This window comes from Natrix helvetica (genome assembly GCF_964273705.1).
Source record: "Natrix helvetica genome assembly, chromosome: Z".
Lineage (NCBI taxonomy): Eukaryota > Metazoa > Chordata > Lepidosauria > Squamata > Natricidae > Natrix > Natrix helvetica.
In genome coordinates, this window is record NC_138554.1 from 20574029 (window position 1) to 20594563 (window position 20535).

At 42.7% G+C, this 20535-nt stretch overlaps 1 protein-coding gene across 1 annotated transcript in view; it reads left to right on the plus strand.

Annotated features, from left to right (window-relative positions):
* Positions 1-2940: 2940 nt before the first annotated feature.
* LOC309381849 (integrin alpha-X-like) overlaps positions 2941-20535 on the plus strand; it is a 62557-nt gene continuing 44962 nt past the window's right edge. The window contains exons 1-8 of the mRNA XM_081933136.1: positions 2941-3142; positions 13106-13226; positions 13357-13451; positions 14973-15046; positions 15244-15358; positions 16417-16544; positions 18512-18660; positions 18747-18900. Coding sequence (XP_081789262.1) covers positions 3079-3142; positions 13106-13226; positions 13357-13451; positions 14973-15046; positions 15244-15358; positions 16417-16544; positions 18512-18660; positions 18747-18900 — 900 coding nt within the window. The 5' untranslated portion in view covers positions 2941-3078. The remainder of the gene's footprint in view (positions 3143-13105; positions 13227-13356; positions 13452-14972; positions 15047-15243; positions 15359-16416; positions 16545-18511; positions 18661-18746; positions 18901-20535) is intronic.

Sequence of the window (20535 nt, forward strand, 5' to 3'; positions counted from 1 at the left end):
GTCCCAATGCTATACATTTTGTGTGGGGTAACGGTTGCCAGAGACAAATAATTTTGTACAGGTAGTCCTCGATTTACAACCACAGTTGAGCCAAACATTTCTGTTGCTAAGCAAAACAATTATTAAGTGAGTTTTGCCCCATTTTACGACCTTTCTTATCAAAGTTGTTAAGTGAATCGCAGTTATTAAATTGGTAAGTCACTTCCTGAGGGAATCTGGCTTCCCCTTGACTTTATTTGTCAGAAGGTCGCAAAAGGTGATACATGACCCCAGGACACTGTAACCGTCATAAATGCATGCCAGTTGCCAAGGGTCTAAATTTTGATTATGTGACCATGGAGGTGTTTCAGTGGTGGTTAAGTGTGAAAAACAGTCATGAGTCACTCTTTTCAGTACCATTGTAACTTTGGACAGTCACTAAACAAATGGTTGTAAGTTGAGGAATATCTGTATATGTGTAGACTACTTGAACATGGATCATTAACCAGAGCTAGTGCCTTATTTGGGATCACATGCATTATATCAACTGCAGCAGTCAACATGATTGGTTGCTGGAAAATAAGATTTTCCATCACTAAATGAATGGTATGTAAGTTGAGGACTACCTGTGTACAAGGTAGTTTCTTTCAGCCCAGAGTTTTTAAGTTTATCAAGTGATACTTTAAGCTTCTTCTACTCACCAGCCCAGAGCCTGTCAAGCAAGGGAGAAAAAATTTAATACACAGATTTAAAAACACAAAAAAGCATAGATGACTAACCTAATTCCTAATATAAAGTCAACGTATTTTCCACTCAGTCTTGCTTAGTGTAAAGCCAAATAGTTCGTTATCTTGCCACATAGGTTACACATGAGCAGCTATGTCCTTAGATTTATAGAAAGGAAATTATCTTTTCAAAAGATCCCTTAAAAATAAAATTTCAGGTTTGGGAACATTGATCTAAATAGTTCTCTGGATGGAACTCGGCAAGTTTATGGCAACTGAAATAGAAAATGCTGTCGTAGCAAGATAGTTACGATCAAGTAAATAGATGCCACATTATTACTCCCTTAAGACAGAGGTGGGTGACTATGGATCTTTATAATCTATGGATTTCAACTCCCAAAATTCCTGAGACCGCAGGAATTCTAAGAGTTGAAGTCCAGAGATTTTTTGAAGGACCAAAGTCACGTGCCTTAAGGGATTCTTTGCAAGTTGAAAAGAGCCTCAATATGAGTTCTTGTATAATATCAAAAGATCTGCTGAGGAGGCAAAATGTCTCTTTCAAATTAAAGAATAGATTAATGATTAAAACAAGTGGCAGGCTATCTGATGGACATGTTTGATAACCATCTTGAAATCCAGATTTCCTGAAATTCAAATTGAGCCAACTTGGCACAGGAAGGAAACTATGGTAAATTATTTGAGCGATTGATCCTTTGCTGTGTCCAATGAAGCAAACCAGAGATAGATAGGTGAGTTTTATGTTATTTTTATTTTAGAAAAAGAACGGATCGGGAAGGGGATAGGAACCTCAATTTTAGAGATGGTTCTGGTGGTGCTTACCCTTCCTCCCCACTATCTTGTAGAGATGAACCCTATCTCATGGTATCTTCATAGAATTTCTGTGGAGGTTGTGATTGGTTATTAATTTATATATTAATTTATAGCTTCATTCTTGGAAGATGAGCTTTTTGTTTCCTGTGAATTTTATTGTCCCTGCCAGGAAGCAGATGTCATATGTTCCAAAAACGTGTGCGATTCCTTCAGCTGATTATTTTGCAACAGAGTAAATGTGGCCCTTTTTGTGGACAGAATTGAAATTGACCCAATTCAGTGACTCAGACTAAAATTCTAGCTCACGGGTGTCAAACTCACGGCATCATGTTGCCGTCACATGACATTTCAGGATGTTTCCCCCCTTTGCGGAGCTGGGGTGGGTGTGGCCTATGTGTGGTGCACCTACCTGCGGACCGCCAGTTTGACATCCCTATAAATCTATCTAGCCTTATTTTTTTAACTTTGAGCAGCCCCATCTCTAGAAAGCTTGCCTGCCAATATCCATCTTTAGGATATAGGTAGCCTTTGACTTACAACCATTAGTCTAGTGACAGTTCGAAGTTGCAACGGCACTGAAAAAAGTGACTTATGACCATTTTTCACACTTGCAACCAGTGCGGCATCCGGTCACTTGATCAAAAACCAGACACTTGGCAACTAACATGTATTTATGACAGTTACAATGTCCTGGGGTCACGTGATCACCTTTTGTGACCTGACAAGCAAAGTCAGATTCGCTTAACAACCCCAATGATTCACTTAACAACTGTGGCAAGAAAGATGGTAAAATGAAGCAAAACTCAACAACTGTCTTGTTCAGCGATGCAAATTTCAGCTCAGTTGTAGTCGCAGCCCAGTTGGCAATATTAACTTAAGAGGCATTGATAGAAAATTCCCTGTCAATTTTTCTTCATCAAGCAACATTTTCCTAGGATGAAATTGTGGAAGTGAAACCACAGCATTGTCTGTCAAAAGTTTTGCCCACTGGGTTCGCCCACGGCAATGGTGACAAACCTTTTGGGCTGAAAAGATTTAGAAAAATGCCTATCTTGATTCTGCTGCTTTATCTCACACACACACATACACAAAGCATGGACAAAGGAGACCTCTCAAGACCTCCTCTCTGGACTCTGAAAGTCGCGTGAGAAACTCCCGCTCCCCTGGTGCCTCTGGAAACTCCAAAAGCTGCACAGGGGTGCTCACACAATTTTTGGAGACCTCAGCGGCCACACAAGAGCAGGACACTCTTGAGTGACTACCAAAGGGTCTCACTTAAAATGGCCTGTGACACATGTGTGATATGTCTGCCATTGCCGGTCTACCACATTAAGCGTACCCTGGTCAGGAGGAGAAAGGGATCGTATAATCACCCTAGTGCACAATATACCACAGGAAGCGGTTTAGAAATACTTTAAATTACACAAAGGAGCAAAAGTTGGAGGAACTAAATGTTGGGAGGAAATATATATTGGTGCATGAAGAAAAGGAAGTGAGATGCAGAGTGGAGCCAGACAAGAAGCTCCAGAGTTGAAGCAACACCATGGGTCCTATCACCGAAGTGAAGCTCTTCTACCAAGCCGTGATCCTTCTTTGCCTTTCCTACGGTAGGTAGCAGATCTCTCTTGTGTTGAGTGGCTCAGGAACAGGGCAACAGGTGGCCTGAAAAGTAACAGGTTTATCTTGCCTTTCATAGATTTCAGAGTATTTTCCAGCTTGGGGATGGGGAGGAATTCTTATCTCTTTATAGAACTGGATTAATATCTTTCATCCGGAATGAGAGGAATTGGCTGGGGAAGGGATAATAATTTGCATCCAAACTAAAGATTGTGTTGCAAGGGTTGGGTATCCCCACAAAATGGGGAGCCTAGATGCTCTTGAATTAATTCCACCTGTTGGTATTTTGAAAAAAAAAGAAAAGTTAATATTAGCACAGAAGCCTTTCTTAAGTGTTGCGCTGGCAGAACAATTTTGAGAGGATCACTAAATATCGCTTTGACTTAGCCCTTCTGTCAAACTCTGTAAAGTAGGTTAAGTACTCACAAACTGAGTCACGCAAACCCGATGGGGAGAGAATGGTGTGTCTAGATTTATTAAATTCACACATGTTTGAAGGAGTGCTTCCTACTCATTATCCAACCTAAGCAGTTTTCATAAAACACTTATTTATTCAATACCTAAGGTAGAAATCAGTACTAAAAGAACTGGGTGCTTACTGCCCCCTGCTATGGAATTAATTTTCACTGATAGCCTGTTTTGTTTTCTGCCTAAGGAATTTTCAAGACAGTTATTAAAATCGGGGATTGCTTTTAAGCTTCATTAACTTTTTAATAATAATAAATTAATAATAAATTTGGATTTATTAGCCGCTCCCTTTCCAGGCAGGACTCGGGGCGGCGTACACTAGGACATATATAAACATACATATCTACAAAGACATACATGCACGGAGGAGGTAATAGATTACAACATTTAGACAATTAAAACCAGTAACATACCCCAATAATAAAAACCCAATATACAATAAAAATTTAAAATTTAAAAAGACAGTCAGGAGGAATATGAAAAATTACAGTTGAGCCAGGCCAGATAATTGAAAGAGGTGGGTCTTCAGCTGTACACGGAAGGAGCGGAGATCGGAAATAATCCTGATGTCATGGGGGAGGTCATTCCACAGGGCTGGGCCCATCACAGAGAAGGCTCTGCTCCTGGGTGTCGCCCCCCGACACTGTTTGGCGGACGGCACCTGGAGAAGTCCCTCTCTGTGTGAGCGAATTGGTCGTAGGGATGTGTGGGGCAGGATGCGATCCTGCATGTAACTAGGTCCTGTGCCATGAAGCGCTTTAAAGATCATAATCAAAACCTTGAAACGCACTCGGTAGACCACAGGAAGCCAGTGCAGCTCGCGCAGGAGAGGTGTTATAGGGGAGTATCTAGTCCTCCCCATAATCACCCGCGCGGCCGCGTTCTGGACCAACTGTAGTCTCCGAGTGCATCTCAAGGGAAGCCCCATGTAGAGAGCATTGCAGTAGTCCAGGCGAGACGTCACTAGCGCATGGGTGACTGTGCGTAGGGCATCCCGGTCCAATAAGGGGCGCAATTGGCGCATCAGGCGGACCTGATGGAACGCCCCCCTCGCCACGGCTGTTACATGGTCATCCATGGACAGCCGGGCATCTAGGAGGACGCCCAAATTGCGCACCTGTTCCATGGGGGCTAGTTGCACGCCCCCAATGGCCAGAGATGGAAACACCTGGTTGAACCGGGGGGCCGGAAGCCACAGCCACTCTGTCTTGGAAGGGTTGAGTTTTAGTCGGTTGCCATCCATCCAGACCCGTACGGCCTCCAAACACCGGGACATCATTTCGACGGCCTCATTGGGGTGGTTCGGGGTGGAAATGTATAGCTGAGTATCATCAGCATACAGATGATATCCCACCCCAAAACCACGGATGATCTCGCCCAGCGGTTTCATGTATGTGTTGAACAGGAGAGGCGAGAGCACCGATCCCTGTGGCACTCCACATGTGAGTGACCTCCGGGTATGCATATGGGATTATGCAAAAATCACTGCCTACAACATAAGAAACATTCCAAGACTTTATAAAATGTCACATTATCCATTTCAGAAACATGAAAGATATAGTCTAATAATGCCATCAATTTATATTGTACCTTTCAACTAGATGTTTTCAGATTTCCTGTATAATTTTCCAGCGGTGACCTATGAAATTAACTAAGTTTAATTTAGCCATTATATTGCAGGTAGTTTTGTCATTGATTTGACTGGTATTTTTTACCTTAATGTGAATAATCTTCACAAGAAGCAGTAAAACCAGTTTTGAACTATAGCAGAAAGAAACAGCCTTACAACCTCAGGCCAACTTAAACCAACAGTAGGTTTGATTAAAGTTGCATTTTATATTCATAATGCAATTCCTCCCCCCAGAAAATAACAAACTGCATTTCAAGTTATATGCTTGAAAAGGGACACAGTATTTCATCCTAATGAATTCTAATTTAAGGAGGTCTGATTAATATGGAGCACTCTAAGCATCTTAAACTAATCCTAGACAACTGCTAGGAACTTGTAACACCAGACCAAATAGAAGGAAAAGATAGTACCAGCTTTTAAATACAATAATTTCCCAGGAAGGGTGTGTAAAACATATAATTTCCATTTTGAGCATCAAAATTCCCATTTTGAGATCAAAACTGCTGTACTGAACATTCTGGCGATATTTTGAATTTGAAACAATAATTTACAGAGGGACATTTTTGAAATACTTGGAAACAGCCCATATTGTATCAGAAACAGCCATTTCAGATTTGAAATGTTTCAAAATAAGATGTTTCTAGTGCTTTGCATAATTCAAAGTGCATAGGCTTCCTTTTCTGTAGTAAATTCTATTCTTAACCCAATGTCATTTGCATTTCCTTTTAATTTCTATCGGGTTTTATTCTGCATATTTTACAACCGTTTTTTTTAAATTTATGTTGTTTGATATTTTATTCTAAGCCATTTTTTATTACTTCTTTAAATTCCAAAGAGTTCATTATTATAAATGATTCTTTCACTTCCTTTCACTGATTCACAAGTGTTCTTTCAAAAAAACAACAGCAACCACAGGGCTGCCTTAGAAATGAACTGCTATCTACATCTCTGACTTTTCTTGAGCAAGGTGCCCTCGGTGACCACTGGTGACACATCTTGCGTAACAAACCCCAAACTGAAGCAGATGACAGGTACAGTTAGGACAAGCAGCATGTCTTCTCATTAAAAAGGCAAATGGACTCGCTGTTTCTCTTTGCCTGGATAATGTGGTCAGCAAGAACAGGAGAGAACCAGAGAAAGAGTCAATAAGAGTGGAATTATCTTATGAAGGTCTAGAGCAGGAGCATCATTGAGGGCTGCATCAGGGTTGTGTTTGACCTCAGGGGGCCAGATAGGCATAGCCGGGGTGGGCGTGGCCGGGGTGGGCGTGGCCAGCTTGATGTCACTCGTGCCAGGGGACACCTGTGGTGGCCCGGGCGGGGTTGGGGGGATCATCCTGCAGCCCTCTCCTCTGTTTTTTCTGGCAGAGGCACCGCAGGCTGGAACTTCACTATTTCCAGGGCAGCCCCAGTGGACCAGATCTAAGCACCCCATGGGTCGGATCCAGCCCACGGGCCCTGAGTTTGACACCCCTGGTCTAGAGGTTTTGATCAAGGAGAGCAATGCAAGAAAACATAAAAAAAGATACACTGAGTTACCCCAAAGCAATTCCCTTTATTGCTCCTCACTTATGGACAGAAATCTTACCAAATTAAAGCAAACAATTAGTGTCAAGAAAGATATACTCTGAGAACCTCTGGGGAAGAACTGCCTTCCTCCCAACCAAACTATCTAAGCTTTGCTGTCTCTCAGTCCTCTGAAACAGGGGTGGCTTCTTGCTTCTGTTACTGCCGGTCCGCTCAGGGATGTGCTTCGGGGGGTTCGCGTTTCTGGGGCATGCACAGTAGTGAAAAAATAGCTTCTGCGCATGCGTAGAAGTAAAAAAAACAAGATGGTGGTGCCTATGGCGCCACCGATAGAACTGGTTTAGGGGCATGGCCAGCTGAATTACTACCTACTTGGCTGAACCAGTCCAAACTGATAGGAACCCACCTCTGCTCTGAAATGCAGACACTCCCTCCTGGGAATCCAGACTACATTCCACCCCACTCTGGCAAAGAGCAGCTAAAGGCATCATGTTTTTTACCTGATGAAGAGCTCAAACATCAATCTTGAGAGAACTTAGGCCACACAGGCAAATTTACCCCATGCCACACAGCTATTCACAAGTGAACACCAAAACATATGGGTTCCATCATAGATCACTTAAACACGATTGCTCTGTATTTTAGGGACAGGTTGTATAATCTTGTAGGACCTTAATCTCTGCCCCACCCCCACACATCTAGTATTTTCTATAATCAGCAATGTTGTTACTCTACACGGCTTTTAGAAGTTCTTCTCTGGAGATAATGGGATATGAAGTCTTCTGGTTGAATTGGGCTTAAGGTCATGCTTGGAATTGCTGCCACCAATGCCCTAATCGTGTCCATTGATAGCCAGTCCTGATGAGGAGCATCAGGCAAGCACATCTACAGGGCCTCTGAAGAATATTTGGACTGAAATGCCTGGGGCTCAGTCTTGTTATGTGATTTGGGAGAGGTTTGGGTTGGTGACCCCTGAGGAAAAAGTTACCTGCTTTATTAGTCCTTGGATTGTTAAGGCATCCAGGAACGTGACCTGTAGTTGGATCTGAATGTGGGTTTTAGGGACCCAAGAACTTTCCATCCATATTTTTAGATATGGTAGCACTTCCTCACTCAAAAGTAATATATCATCTGAAGGTAACCTCAGCACAGCCAAGGGCACTTTGTTCAGCTCCATCTGATGCACCAGTCCTACTCTTTTTGGACTGGGAGACTCTTTGGACAGTCACTCATTCCCTAGTCACCTCAGGGCTTGACTACTGCAATGACTGTTCATAGGACATTGCCCTTGACAACCACTCAGAAGCTTCAATCAGTCCAGACCGCAGCTGTGCGGTTAGTGATGATAATCAATATGAACGTGTACCACCCTTGCTCTACAAGCTGCAGTGGTTGCCAGTCTGGGTGTGAATCAAGGTGCTGGTGATTTCCTATAAAGTCCTACATGGAATAACCCAGGGGTGGGCTGCTGCGGGTTCGCATGGGTTTGGGCGATCCTATAAGTAAGGATCTGCCCAGTTTGGTGAACCCACAAATCCCACCTCTGGCTGGCCCCGCCCAGCCCAGAAATCTCCATGCAGGCCTTTTGGGATGCCAGGTAAGTACAGGGCCGACACAGGAGGGCGAAAAACGGGCATCCCTGAAGTTCCAGAAAGCCAGAAACAGGCTCATTTCTGGCCTCCAAAGCCCGGGGGAGGCCATTTTTGCCCTCCCGGAGGCTCAAAGAAAACCTCCGGAGCCCGGGGAGAGAAAAAACTCCCCCCTGCCATGGTGCAGGAGACTGACTAGGCCACGCTCACTGTAGCCATGCCCACCCAGCAACCGGGCAGTCTGGATTCCCAGAAGGAAGGGGCTGCATTCCAGAGGGCCGAGAGACAGCAAAGTTTAGATAGTTTGGTTGGGAGGAAGGCAATTCTTCCCCAAAGGTTCTCAGAGTATATCTTTATGGACAGAAATCTTACTTGACGCTAATCATTTGCTTTAGTTTTGTAAGATTTCTGTCCATAAGAGAGGAACAATAAAGGGAATTGCTTTGGGGTAACTTAGCATGTCTTTTTTTGCGTTTTGGAGCCTGACACAACTTCTTGCATTGTTCTCCTTCATCAAAGCCTCTAGACCGGGGGTGTCAAACTCAAGGCCCATGGGCTGGATCCGACCCATGGGGTGCTTAGATCTGGTCTGTGGGGCTGCCCTGGAAATAGTGAAGGACCAGCCTGCGGTGCTTCTGCCAGAAAAAAACAGAGCAGAGAGCTGCAGGAGGATCCCCTCCAACCCCGCTCAGGCCACCACAGGTGTCCCCTGGCACGAGTGACATCAAGCTGGCCATGCCCACTGTGGCTCTGCCCATCTGTCCCCCTGAGGTCAAACACAACCCTGATGCGGCCCTCAACGAAATCGAGTTTGACGCCCCTGTTCTAGACCTTCATAAGAGCTTGCCACTCTTATTAACTGTTCTTTCCTGTTCTTGCTCACTGTATTATCCAGGCAAAGAGGAACAGCGAGTTCATTTGCCTTTTTCATAAAACATGCTGCTTGTCCTAACTGTACCTGTCATCAGCTTCAGTTTGGGGTTTTGCTACACAAGATGTTTCACCAGTGGTCACCGAGGGCATCTTGCGCAAGAAAAATTACAGAGATCTAGATAGCATGGAGACAGGGAGTTCATTCCTAAGGTAGCCCTGTGGTTGTGTTGTTGTTGTTGTTGTTGTTTTTAGAAAGAACTGCTATGAAGAAAGTGAAAGAATTATTTACAATAATGAACTTTTTCCCTCTAACATACCGTTCTGATGATTTTGTGGTGAAATATGCAGAAGTACGTGGCTTAAAAAAACCTGGAATCAAATTATCTGTCTTATAGGGTAGCTGTAGAAGAAATACAGATTTATGTAAAAGAAAAATATGTGATTTATCGATTCTGAAGGAATCTGGGGCAGGAAGATGTTTCAAATACAGCCACCATCCTCTATCCTCATAGGTGCATCAAAACAAAGTGCATTTTGTGATTAAAAAAAAATGGTGAAATGAAATTGAAATGGAAAAAATAAAAGCTTTGTATTTTAATGCAGCCAGAGAGAGCTATGAGTTTCTTTGGAGATTTTGTATGTTCAAAGCGTGTGATTCATTTTATTGGGTGTATTCACATGATACCTTCAACCACTCTGGAGAACATGAATACTTACCATCATTGTACCCTAAGTGGCACTAATCACACTTCTTGATGACCTTTCTGTGGGAATTTTTATTTTTATTTTTTAAATAAGACTTTAAAATTTGGGCACTAAGGGAACTAATGGTTAATTGAAAGTCAAGTTTGTGTTCTTCTCACAACAATTAAATGAAGGTTTAAAGGTAGTAACTCGGCCTGCCATGCCCCCGAACCAGTTTTTTCCGTGGTGCCATAGGCGCTGCCATCTTGTTTTTTTTGCTTCTGCGCATGTGCGGAAGCATTTTTAAAGCACTGCACGTGCGCATGGGGCGCATCCCTGAGCGAACTGGCAGTAGCAGCAGCCAGAACCACCCCTGTTCTCAGCAAGGTCCTCAAACCGCAGACATTGGGAACTGCTGTTATAACTCACATAGTAGAGGTCTGTGGCCCAATATGTTCCTGATAGCTTGCAGTACAACTTTCACAATTCCTCATTGACTATTAGCCGGAATGAGGCTTATAAGTACTATAGTCGGGTGGGTTTCAGCTGGTTTGTATCGGTTCAGGTGAACCAGTGGGTCCGACAATCAGCTGGGGAGCGAACCGGCCTGCCCACCAGCTCCTGTGTTTTATTTATCTCGATCCGCTCAGCTGATTTGCGCGGCAGAGCAGATTGCTACACCTCAGCTGTGTTACTCCCCAAGAACCTGTGGTGGGTTGCTGGCGGTACATCCCGGTGCAGGCGTACTGGTGTCTGCCCTGAGCACCGGGTATCGTTCTGGTATGATGCTCCGGACGGCACACCCGCCTACCTGAGCTCCTTACCTGTATTTGAGCTCTTTGGTGCTGCCGCGCACGTACACGGAATGCACGGCATCTGCGCAGTGCTCTGCCGAGCAGCTGGAGCATCATGGAGACGTTGTGGAGGTAAGGACGCAAGCACGCAAGGATGTGGGGGACGCAGGGCCCCGTTGCACCATACCGGTTGCACCGGGATCTGGAACACACCACTGCCAAGATGTAACACGGAATGTAAGTTTTGTTAAAACTGCACATGCTTGCAGAGCGCTCATCAGGCATAGGTGCACATGGAGTGCACACGTGGGGAGCATACGATCACCAAACTGGTTGTTAAACCAGCAGGATTCCACCAATGACCATAGTATAGAAGCCCTGATGGGCACCAGATTGCCTAATTCTGCTCCAGAATATGGCAATGTACAATAGTTATCTGAGTCATACAGTCATACACTCGTAGGGCTAGTAGGGAACTTTGTAAGTTTTCTATTCCAACTCCCCTGGTCAAGAGAGTAAGACTTGATCAGTGTGAAGTCTACTTAGTTGAATATTGTTACGGTGGCCAAATTCATATTGGAGACCCACAAGCAGACACAATAAGTAAGCTGCCCCTTATTTTACAAATCTCCTGTGTCACCTTGATATTTGTATTTTCAACTTCAAAGACACTCAAAATGCTAGTGACCTCATCACCATGACCCCATCACAAAATCTCATTGCAATGAAGTTGCCAAAGAAAGGAAATAATTATTATTCAACCTCAGCGATTATAATTTCATAATCCATGAGTTTTATAACTCATAGAGTTAGAGTAAAGGTTATTTCCTTTGTTTGGCAACTCCTTGTTCTGGTTTATGGGTTTCTACCAGGCTGATTAGCTCTCCGGTGTGGCCACAGATTTGAGTCAGAGGAGCAGCTGATGCTGAGTTCAGTAGAGCAAGAGAGGTTAGCATTCAATGACCAATAGAGAGTAAGCAAAATAGATAATTGTCGGTGGAGATTCTCAGCTCTCCAGGTCATGGTTGTCCCAAAGGCGTTTTTTTCAAGACGCAACTGAACATTCTGGTTTTTCTTTGAAGATGTTTTGCTTCTCATCCAAGAGAGCTTTTCTGAGAACTGAAGAAGCTTCTTGGATGACAAGCGAAACATCTTCAAAGAAAGTCCAGTTGCCTCTTGAAAAAACCCCTTTGGGACAAAATAGGTAATGTCCCGTCCCCCCAAGGATATACAGGTAGTCCTAAACTTATGACCACAGTTGAGCCTGAAATTTATGTTTCTAAGCGAGACAGTTGTTAAGCGAGTTTTGCTCCATTTTTCTACCATTCTTGCCAGAGTTGTTAAGTGAATCATTGCAGTTGTTAAGTAAGTAACATGGCTGTTAAGTGTATCTGGTTTCCCCATTGACGTTGCTTGTCAGAAGGTCGCAAAAGGGGATCACGTAACCCTGGGACACTGCAACCCTCATAAATAGATGCCAGTTGCCAAGTGTCCAAATTTGGATCAAGTGACCATGGGGATGTTGCAACGGTTGTAAGTGTGAACACCTGTCATAAGTCACACTTTTTCAGTGCCGTTGGAACTTTAAACACTCACTAAACTAGCTGTTGTAAGTTGAGGAGGACTACCTGTACTACAGCTTTCTGGTATAGGTAGTTCTTGACTTACAACATTTCACTTAATGACTGTTCGATGTTAAAATGAAAAAAGGGACTTATGACCATTTTTTTCATACTTATGACCATTGCAGCATCCCCATGATTACATGATCAGAATTCAGACACATGGCAATTGACTCGTATTTATGACGGGGGTCACTTGATCCCCTTTTGCGACTTTCTGACAAACAAAGTCAATGGGGAAGCCAGATTCACTTAACAACTGTGTTGTGAACTTAACAACTGCAGTGATCACTCTGCTAAACAAATAATTCCCTCGCCATTGTTAAACCATTCACTAAGCCTGCATTACTATTACTATTAGTCTTCTCATAGTTCCTATCACCCATCTCCTCCAACTTATGACTGCAGCACTGTAACTTCGTTGCTTGTATCATTATGATTTATATTGATTGTTTCCTGATTGTTTATTTGTACCCTAAGACTATCATTAAGCGTTGTACCTTGGGATTCTTGATGAATGTATCTTGTCTTTTTATGTACACTGAGAGCTTATGTACCAAAGACAAATTCCTTGTGTGTCCATTCACACTTGGCCAATAAAGAATTCTGTTCTGTTCTGTTCTGTTCTGTTGTGGCTGTACACTGAATTATTCATCTGTATATGAATAATTCAGTATCCTACCTCCATTACTGTCATCATTTGAAGAAGAAAAAACCCAGATGTGCTTCTTTGCTGATTGATTCTATGCTGCCTTCCTCTGTTGCAGGCCTTCCATGCTTTTCAGCTTTCAATCTCATCGATTTTCAGAGTTCTGTGATTTTCCTTGGGGAGAAAACTGACCAGTTTGGCTATCGTGTCATCCAGACAAAATCCAATGGCAATTCCTGGTGAGTGTGGAGCTGATTACGTTAAGAACATGGATCTCGGTTTTTCTTGAAGTGATCTGCGCGTCTCAACTATAAATTCTAAAATAATATTTAAATATTAATTCTAAAATATTATTTAACATCCCTTCAGGTTGGTAGTGAGCGCTCCCCTCGCAGGCAATCGGACAGGTTCTCTTTTCCAATGCTCATATGATACAAGGAGGTGTCAACCAATTGTCCTCAAAAGTAAGTGCAAGCTGAAATGCATTTGTGACTCTCCCACACATGGATTTTATTACATTGTATTTTACAAAAAGAGAGTTTGTTAAAGTACACTGGCATTGAAAACTTAAGCCAGTTTTACATGTTAATTGTTTCATATAGATCCCTAAGCCGTAATATAGTTTGATTTTCGTTAGCATGTTACATGAACCTAGCTATTTTAGTTTTGGATATTATGGTAGATTAGCAGGTCTGTGAACCCAGTTAATAGTGATTTGTCAAGAAACCATGATTAAGAAAAATAATGAATGATTACAGATTAGAATCCAGTCCAACTGTAATCTAAGGGTTTATATTTTATGAGATTACAGGCAATTTATGATCTCAATTGAGCCCAAAATGTATGTTGTTGTGTGAAAAATTTGTTAAGTGAATTTTTCCCATTTTACGACTTTTCTCGCCATATTTGTTAAGTGAATCACTGCCATTGTTAAATTAGTAACATGGTTGTTAAATGAATCTGGGTTCCCCATTGATTTTGCTTGTCAGAAGGTCACAAAATTATTCACTCCTAAACATTGCAACCGTCATAAATATGAGTCAGTTGTCAAGCATCTGTATGTAAAGCATGTGACCATTGGGATGCTGCAATGGTCATCAGTGTGAACAATAGCAGTTAGTCTTATATACCGCTTCACAGTGCTTTACAGCCCTCTCTAAGCGGTTTACAGAGTCAGCCTCTTGCCCCCAACAATCTGGGTCCCCATTTTACCCACTGTGGAAGGATGGAAGGCTGAATCAACCTTGAGCCTGGTGAGATTCGAACTGCCAAACTGCAAGCATCCAGTGATCAGCAGAAATGGCCTGCAGCACTGCGCGCTAACCACTGCACCACCACGGCTCAGTGTGGTCATATCTCACTATTTTCAGTGCCATTGTAACTTTAAATGGTCACTAAGTGAACTGTTGTAAGTTGGGGACCAACTGTTTTCTTAGGGCTCCAAGTCTAATTTTCTCAGTCTCCTCTGAAGACGGGGAACTATTGAAATATAATATTATGGTGAGAATAAATTTCAAAAACTATGAAAGGCTAAATGGTCTCACAGGAAGTAGGACACAATGATTGTTATGATTCTTCCCTGTTTTTATTTTATATCACTTGCAGAATGCCAGCTGTTGGACAGATTAGAAATATAATAGTAAAATCATGTTTTAAAAAGTGCATTGTTAGTCATTAGCATTTGATTTGAGCAATTCCTGACAACAATGCACAGAGGTGCACAGGTGGGGAAGGTCCTTGCTTCTGTCCAGTGCATCCCTTCCAAAATCTCTTAGCCAGGCAAAGTTGCAGAATGTGTTTGAACCACAAATAAGACCAACAAAATCCATCATGAGCTATTATTTATTTTTTTAAAAAGCCTAGCTTGGTTAGATGTGTGTGCTTTAAAGTGATATGTGAAATAGGGGAAAACAGAATAACAGCATAACAGAGTTGGAAGGGACCTTGGAGGTCTTCTAGTCCAACTCCCTACTCTATCTTTTCAGATGCCAAGAATGTTCCTAGAATATCTTTAGGTCTTTCATTGGCTGCTGATGAAGCGTCTGAATCCAAAATAATGGTAAGCGGCACTCAAATAGAATTTTAAAAGACAATCTAAACACAATAAAAAACATTAGTATGAATCCTATAATCTGTTGTAGAGAATATGAGCCCATCGCTCAGAAAGACTTGAGCTTCTCTGGGTATATAATGGAGAATTCTTGTTGACTGCCAAAGTTTACAAGAGCTGTTTGTGTTGACTCTTCCCATACACAGGCCTGTGGTCCCACTTGGGAACGAAGATGTGGACAACTCGATTATCTGAACGGCATCTGCTATATTCTGAATGGCTTCGATGCAAATGTGAAGGAGATCCAGCCAGCTTTCCAAGGTCAGATGAATAGAATGCAATAGAATAATAGAGTTGGGAGGGACCTTGGAGGTCTTCTAGTCCAATCCCCTGCTTAGACAGAAAGCCCTACAGCACTTCAGACAAACAGTTATCCAACAACTGCTCCAGTGTTGGAGCATTCACAACTTCTGGAGGCAAGTTGTTCCACTGATGAATTGTTCTAACTGTCAGGAAATTTCTCCTTAGTTCTAGACTGCTTCTTTCCTTGATTAGTTTCCACCCATTGCTTCTTGTTCTACCCTCAGGTGCTTTGGAGGATAGCTTGACTTCCTCTTCTTTGTGGCAGCCCCTGAGATATTGGAACACTGCTATAATGTTATCCCTGGTCCTTTTCTTCACTAGACTAGCCATGCCCAGTTCCTGCAACCGTTCTTCACATGTTTTGGCCTCCAATCCCCTAATCATCTTTTTTGCTCTTCTCTACACTCTTTCTAGAATCTCAACATCTTTTTTACATCGTGCATTTGCCCATTAGATTTGAAAGCTAGATTGTGCCAAGATCCTTGCTACTTGAGAAAGGATAAAAATGGCACCCATCTCTCTCAGAAGCTAGCCAAGGCAAAATGTTCTGCAAGGAATTATTCTTCTCCTTGACAGTAAAAATGTCAATGATAGCACATTAAATAATTATTGGCCAAGAAACATCGTAAAATGGGGCAAAAAATGTTTGTTTGTTTGTTTGTTGCCTGCCTGCCTGCCTGCCTGCCTGCCTGCCTGCCTGCCTGCCTGCCTGCCTATCTATCTATCTATCTATCTATCTATCTATCTATCTATCTATCTATCTATCTATCTATCTATCTATCTATCTATCTATCTATCTATCTATCTATCATCTATCATCTATCTATCATCTCTTTCTTTTTTTCTCTCTCTCTCTCCATCGCTCTCTCTTTCTCTTCCTCCCTCCCTCTACCAATCTATCTGTTAAATGTATATGCCAAATATAGAAAACCCAGGAAAATTTTCCCACCAACATCTGGAAATTTGCTAAGATAATGCTAAAGTGATTCAATCTCTCTTCCTTCTTGTCCACCCAGAGTGTGTCTTTGGTGTGGACGCTGTGATTTTATATGATGATTCTGGGAGCATTGAAGACCCTGACCTCCACATCATGAAGAACTTCTTCCTGAACCTGATGAACTCGGTGGCTGGGGCAGATGTGCAGGTGAGAGCAAGATCTGAGAACATGCAGGGCATGTGGGACTGATAATTTCAACCCCTTTATGGAATAACTACAGCTTGGCTTTCTGCGTGTTTTGCTTTAGAGCTGCTCTATGCTACCCAACATTGGCTAGTTACCCAATCATGGTTCTTTCTGTGTATCTCTCTCTCTGTGTGTCTGTGTCTCTGTTTCTCTCTCTGTCTCTCGTCACTCTCTCTTTATCACTCTCTCTCTGTCTCTCTCTCTCCTTCTCTCTCTCTCTCCCTCTCTCTCTCTGTCTCTCTCTCTCTCTGTCTGTCTCTCTCTCTCTCTGTTCTTCTATATTCCTCCCTCTATTTGGAGGGCGGGGTTAGTCTGCAGAGGATGGGGCCAGTCTGTAGAGCAACTTTGATTCTTTGCTACTTATTATGGCTGTGGCTTTCCATCCTGACTTTTTACATTTGGCATCCTGGAGGTTCAACACATCTAGTGGGTTGAGAATAATTGACTATATGGATTTCCTATGTACAGGTAGTACTCGACTTGCAACAGTCCATTTAGTGACCATTTGCAGTTACAATGCCACTGAAAAAGTGACTTACAACCATTTTTCACACTTGTGACCGTTGCAGCATCTCATGGTCATGTGATTTACATTTGAATGTGTGACAACTGACATTTATGACGGTTCCGGTGCCCCAGGGTCACATGAACCCCTTCTGATAAGCAAAATCAGTGGGGAAACGAGATTCATTTAACAACTTGATTTAAGGACTGCAGTGATTCACTTAACAAATGTAGCAAGAAAAGTCGTAAAATGGGGCAAAACTCGCTTAACAAAATTCTCACTTAGCAGCATAAACTTTGGGCTCAGTTGTGGTTGTAAGTTGAGGACTACCTGTAGTAATATTTTTAAGAATTGAGGCTGCAGGAAGAAAGGTGAGGGGTCATTAAGAGAACGTTACCAGAGTTTCCCCAGCGTCTATTGCTATGGATCTGTAGCTCCTATAATAAGTGCAGGAGAACCAAACATTGTACCCTGTTTTCCCCAAAATAAGACCTCACCGGATAATAAGCCCAATCGGGCTTTTGAGCTCATGCGCTAAAATAAGCACTCCCCCCAAAATAAATCTTCCCCGAAAATATTGCAACACAGCAGCAGCCATGAGGAGCCCATGCTCGCAGCCCCCTGCACCTCAAAAATAATAAGACCTCCCCGAAAATAAGGCCAAGGGCTTATTTCGTGGATCAAAAGAAAATAAGACCCTGTCTTATTATCGGAGAAACACTATATCAGGGAAGTTACTAAATATCTTTGGGGGGGATGGAAGGTGCTAGGTCAACATTAAACAAAAAGGGAACTTATTATATTTTTAGTTTTAGATACTAAGTCAATTACTCAATAGTGGAAATTCTTTCTTGATTTGTCACTGGACAATGGTCACTGATAAACTTTTAATGTGAAATTCACATAAAGATCAATCAGATTTTTATTGCATTTGAAAGAATGAATATGTGATGCAAATAACAGTAGATGTACTTCTGACAACTCTGAGAATAGATGGGGAATATGACTAAATTTTGTGATGTGTCTCCTTTTGGTGGTTAGCAAAAGCTTTTAGACTTACTGTATATTCACAGTTCTTTACAGCCCTCTCTAAGCGGTTTACAGAGTCAGCATATTGACCCCAACAATCTGGGTCCTTATTTTACTGAACTCGGATGGATGGAAGGCTGAGTCAACCTAGAGCCTACTGAGAATTGAACTGCCAAATTGCAGGCAGCTGGCAGGCAGCAGAAATAGTCTGCAGTACTGCATTCTGACTTCTGCGCCACCACAGCTCTTAGTTATCTACTATTCTTGTTTCTTTCCTGTCTATGTTAAAAGTATTTATATATACTGTGTATATGTGCATACAATATCTCTCTCTCTCTGTGTGTGTATTACACACACATACACACAAGTATCTTTTTTCTTTTTCTATCCCCAGTTTGCTGCAGTTCAGTACTCTTCCATATTTTCGCTTGTTTTTGATTTCGCGACCTATAACAACACTAGAGAAAAGATTAAAGATCTTATCCACAACTTCAAACGTTATAAGGGACAAACCTTCACTCCATCGGCAATTGTCCATGTGGTGTGAGTACCAGAGAAGGGAAGGAGGGAGGGAGGGAAAAGCCTCCGATGTGCCTTATAGACCCACTCAGTTGTGGTTCTCTTTACAGAGACAAAGTCTTCACAACAAATCATGGCATGCGCCCTCACAGCAAGAAGCTGCTCATTGTCCTGACGGATGGAATCTCCAATGACAGAAAGACCACATTTGAACAGGCAACAGAAGCTGCCAACAAAAAAGGAATAATCCGTTATGCCATTGGGGTATGCAGGGAAATTGGGTGGAGCAGTGGTTCTAGATCAACATTTCCCAATCTTGACCATTTCCAGATGCATGGACTCCAACTCCCAGAATTCTCATCACTGGCCACGCTGGTTGTGGACTGCAGATCCCAGAATTCCTCAGCCAACATGGCCATTGAAGAACTTTCTGGTACTTGAAGTCACATATTCAGAAGTTGCCAAGGTTGAAAATACTGCTCTAGGTGGACTTCAAACAAGGATATGTGGGAATTAGTAATGGCACCTCTAGTCACTGACATCTTGTCAAGATCTGATTTTATTAAATATGAAACTTTGAGCATTCCTTGTCTTCCAAGAGAGGCTGGGCACACCCCACTGGGCAAAATCTAGACAACTTTAGGAGCTTCTTCAAAGGGTTCAAGACAATATTGAACAATCTGATGATTTTGCCATTGCTGGTTAAACATTTTAGAAGTTGAAGTCTATCTGGAGGACATCAGGTTGTGGAAAGATGGTCTAAGAATTTTGGAAGCTCAAGAGCTTCTTTAAAGGACTGGATGCACTGGCTGGAGAATTCTGGGATTTGAAATCCATTCTTCTTAAAATTGCCAGGTTGGGAAACTCTATTCTAGCAGGACAGAGATGATTCAGGAGTCAAAGTGCATAGGATAGGTGAAGCTTTTTCAGTTTCCGAGGAACTAACTCATACAGATAATCCTGAGTCAAAACCATATCTTGCTATACCTGTATATTGGTATAGCAAGATATGAATCCAGGTTCAAACGAAAACCATATTTTTTAATATATTTCTGCCATAAAGTAACGTTTCATGGCTTCCTGGCGGCGCATCAGTAGCTCGCAGCGGCCATCCTGGATCCAAAAGTGGTGCTATTTTTATGTTGTATCCTGTCCCACGGAACATGTGGATGTCAGAACAACTGGCGTTTATGTGTACCTTCGGCAGACACTATGGAAATATAGAAATAACTCCAACGCCATTAATGATGATTTGTGGAAGAAGCTGCGCAACCTCGGCTTGGTCTGAGGTCCAGGCCCTCGGACCCCAGCATCGCCAGAGACCAGCGGATGGAGGAGGGGGCATCGGAAGCAGTGCGAGAGGAAGCGGAAGCATGGAAAGCAAGCAGGGGTTAATGCTAGGCTAAAGGCAAACCCTAGCTGGCCTGCTCTACCATCCATCCTTCTAGCAAATGTCTGCTCCCTGGACAATAAATTAGATTACATCAGACTCCAGCAAGCTATACGGCATGAGTACAGACACTGCTGCATCTTTGTTTTTACGGAGACATGGTTGAGTGGTAGAGTTCCGGATGCTGCTATTCATCTGGACAGGTTAACTGCGTTTCGTGCCGACAGAAATGCAGCTCAGTGCAGTAAGACTCGTGGCGGCGGTCTGTGTGTATACATCAACACAGAATGGTGTAAAAACTCTGTCCTCGTTTCCACCTACTGCTCACCGCTTGTGGAGTTTATGGTTGTGAGATGTAGACCTTTTTATCTACCCAGGGAATTCACCACTGCTATTATACTCGAAGTGTATATCCCACCAGCGCTAATGCTAAGGAAGCGCTCTGTATACTTTACCGGACCATCAATGAACTGCAAAACACACACCCTGATGGGTTGTTTATTGTTGCC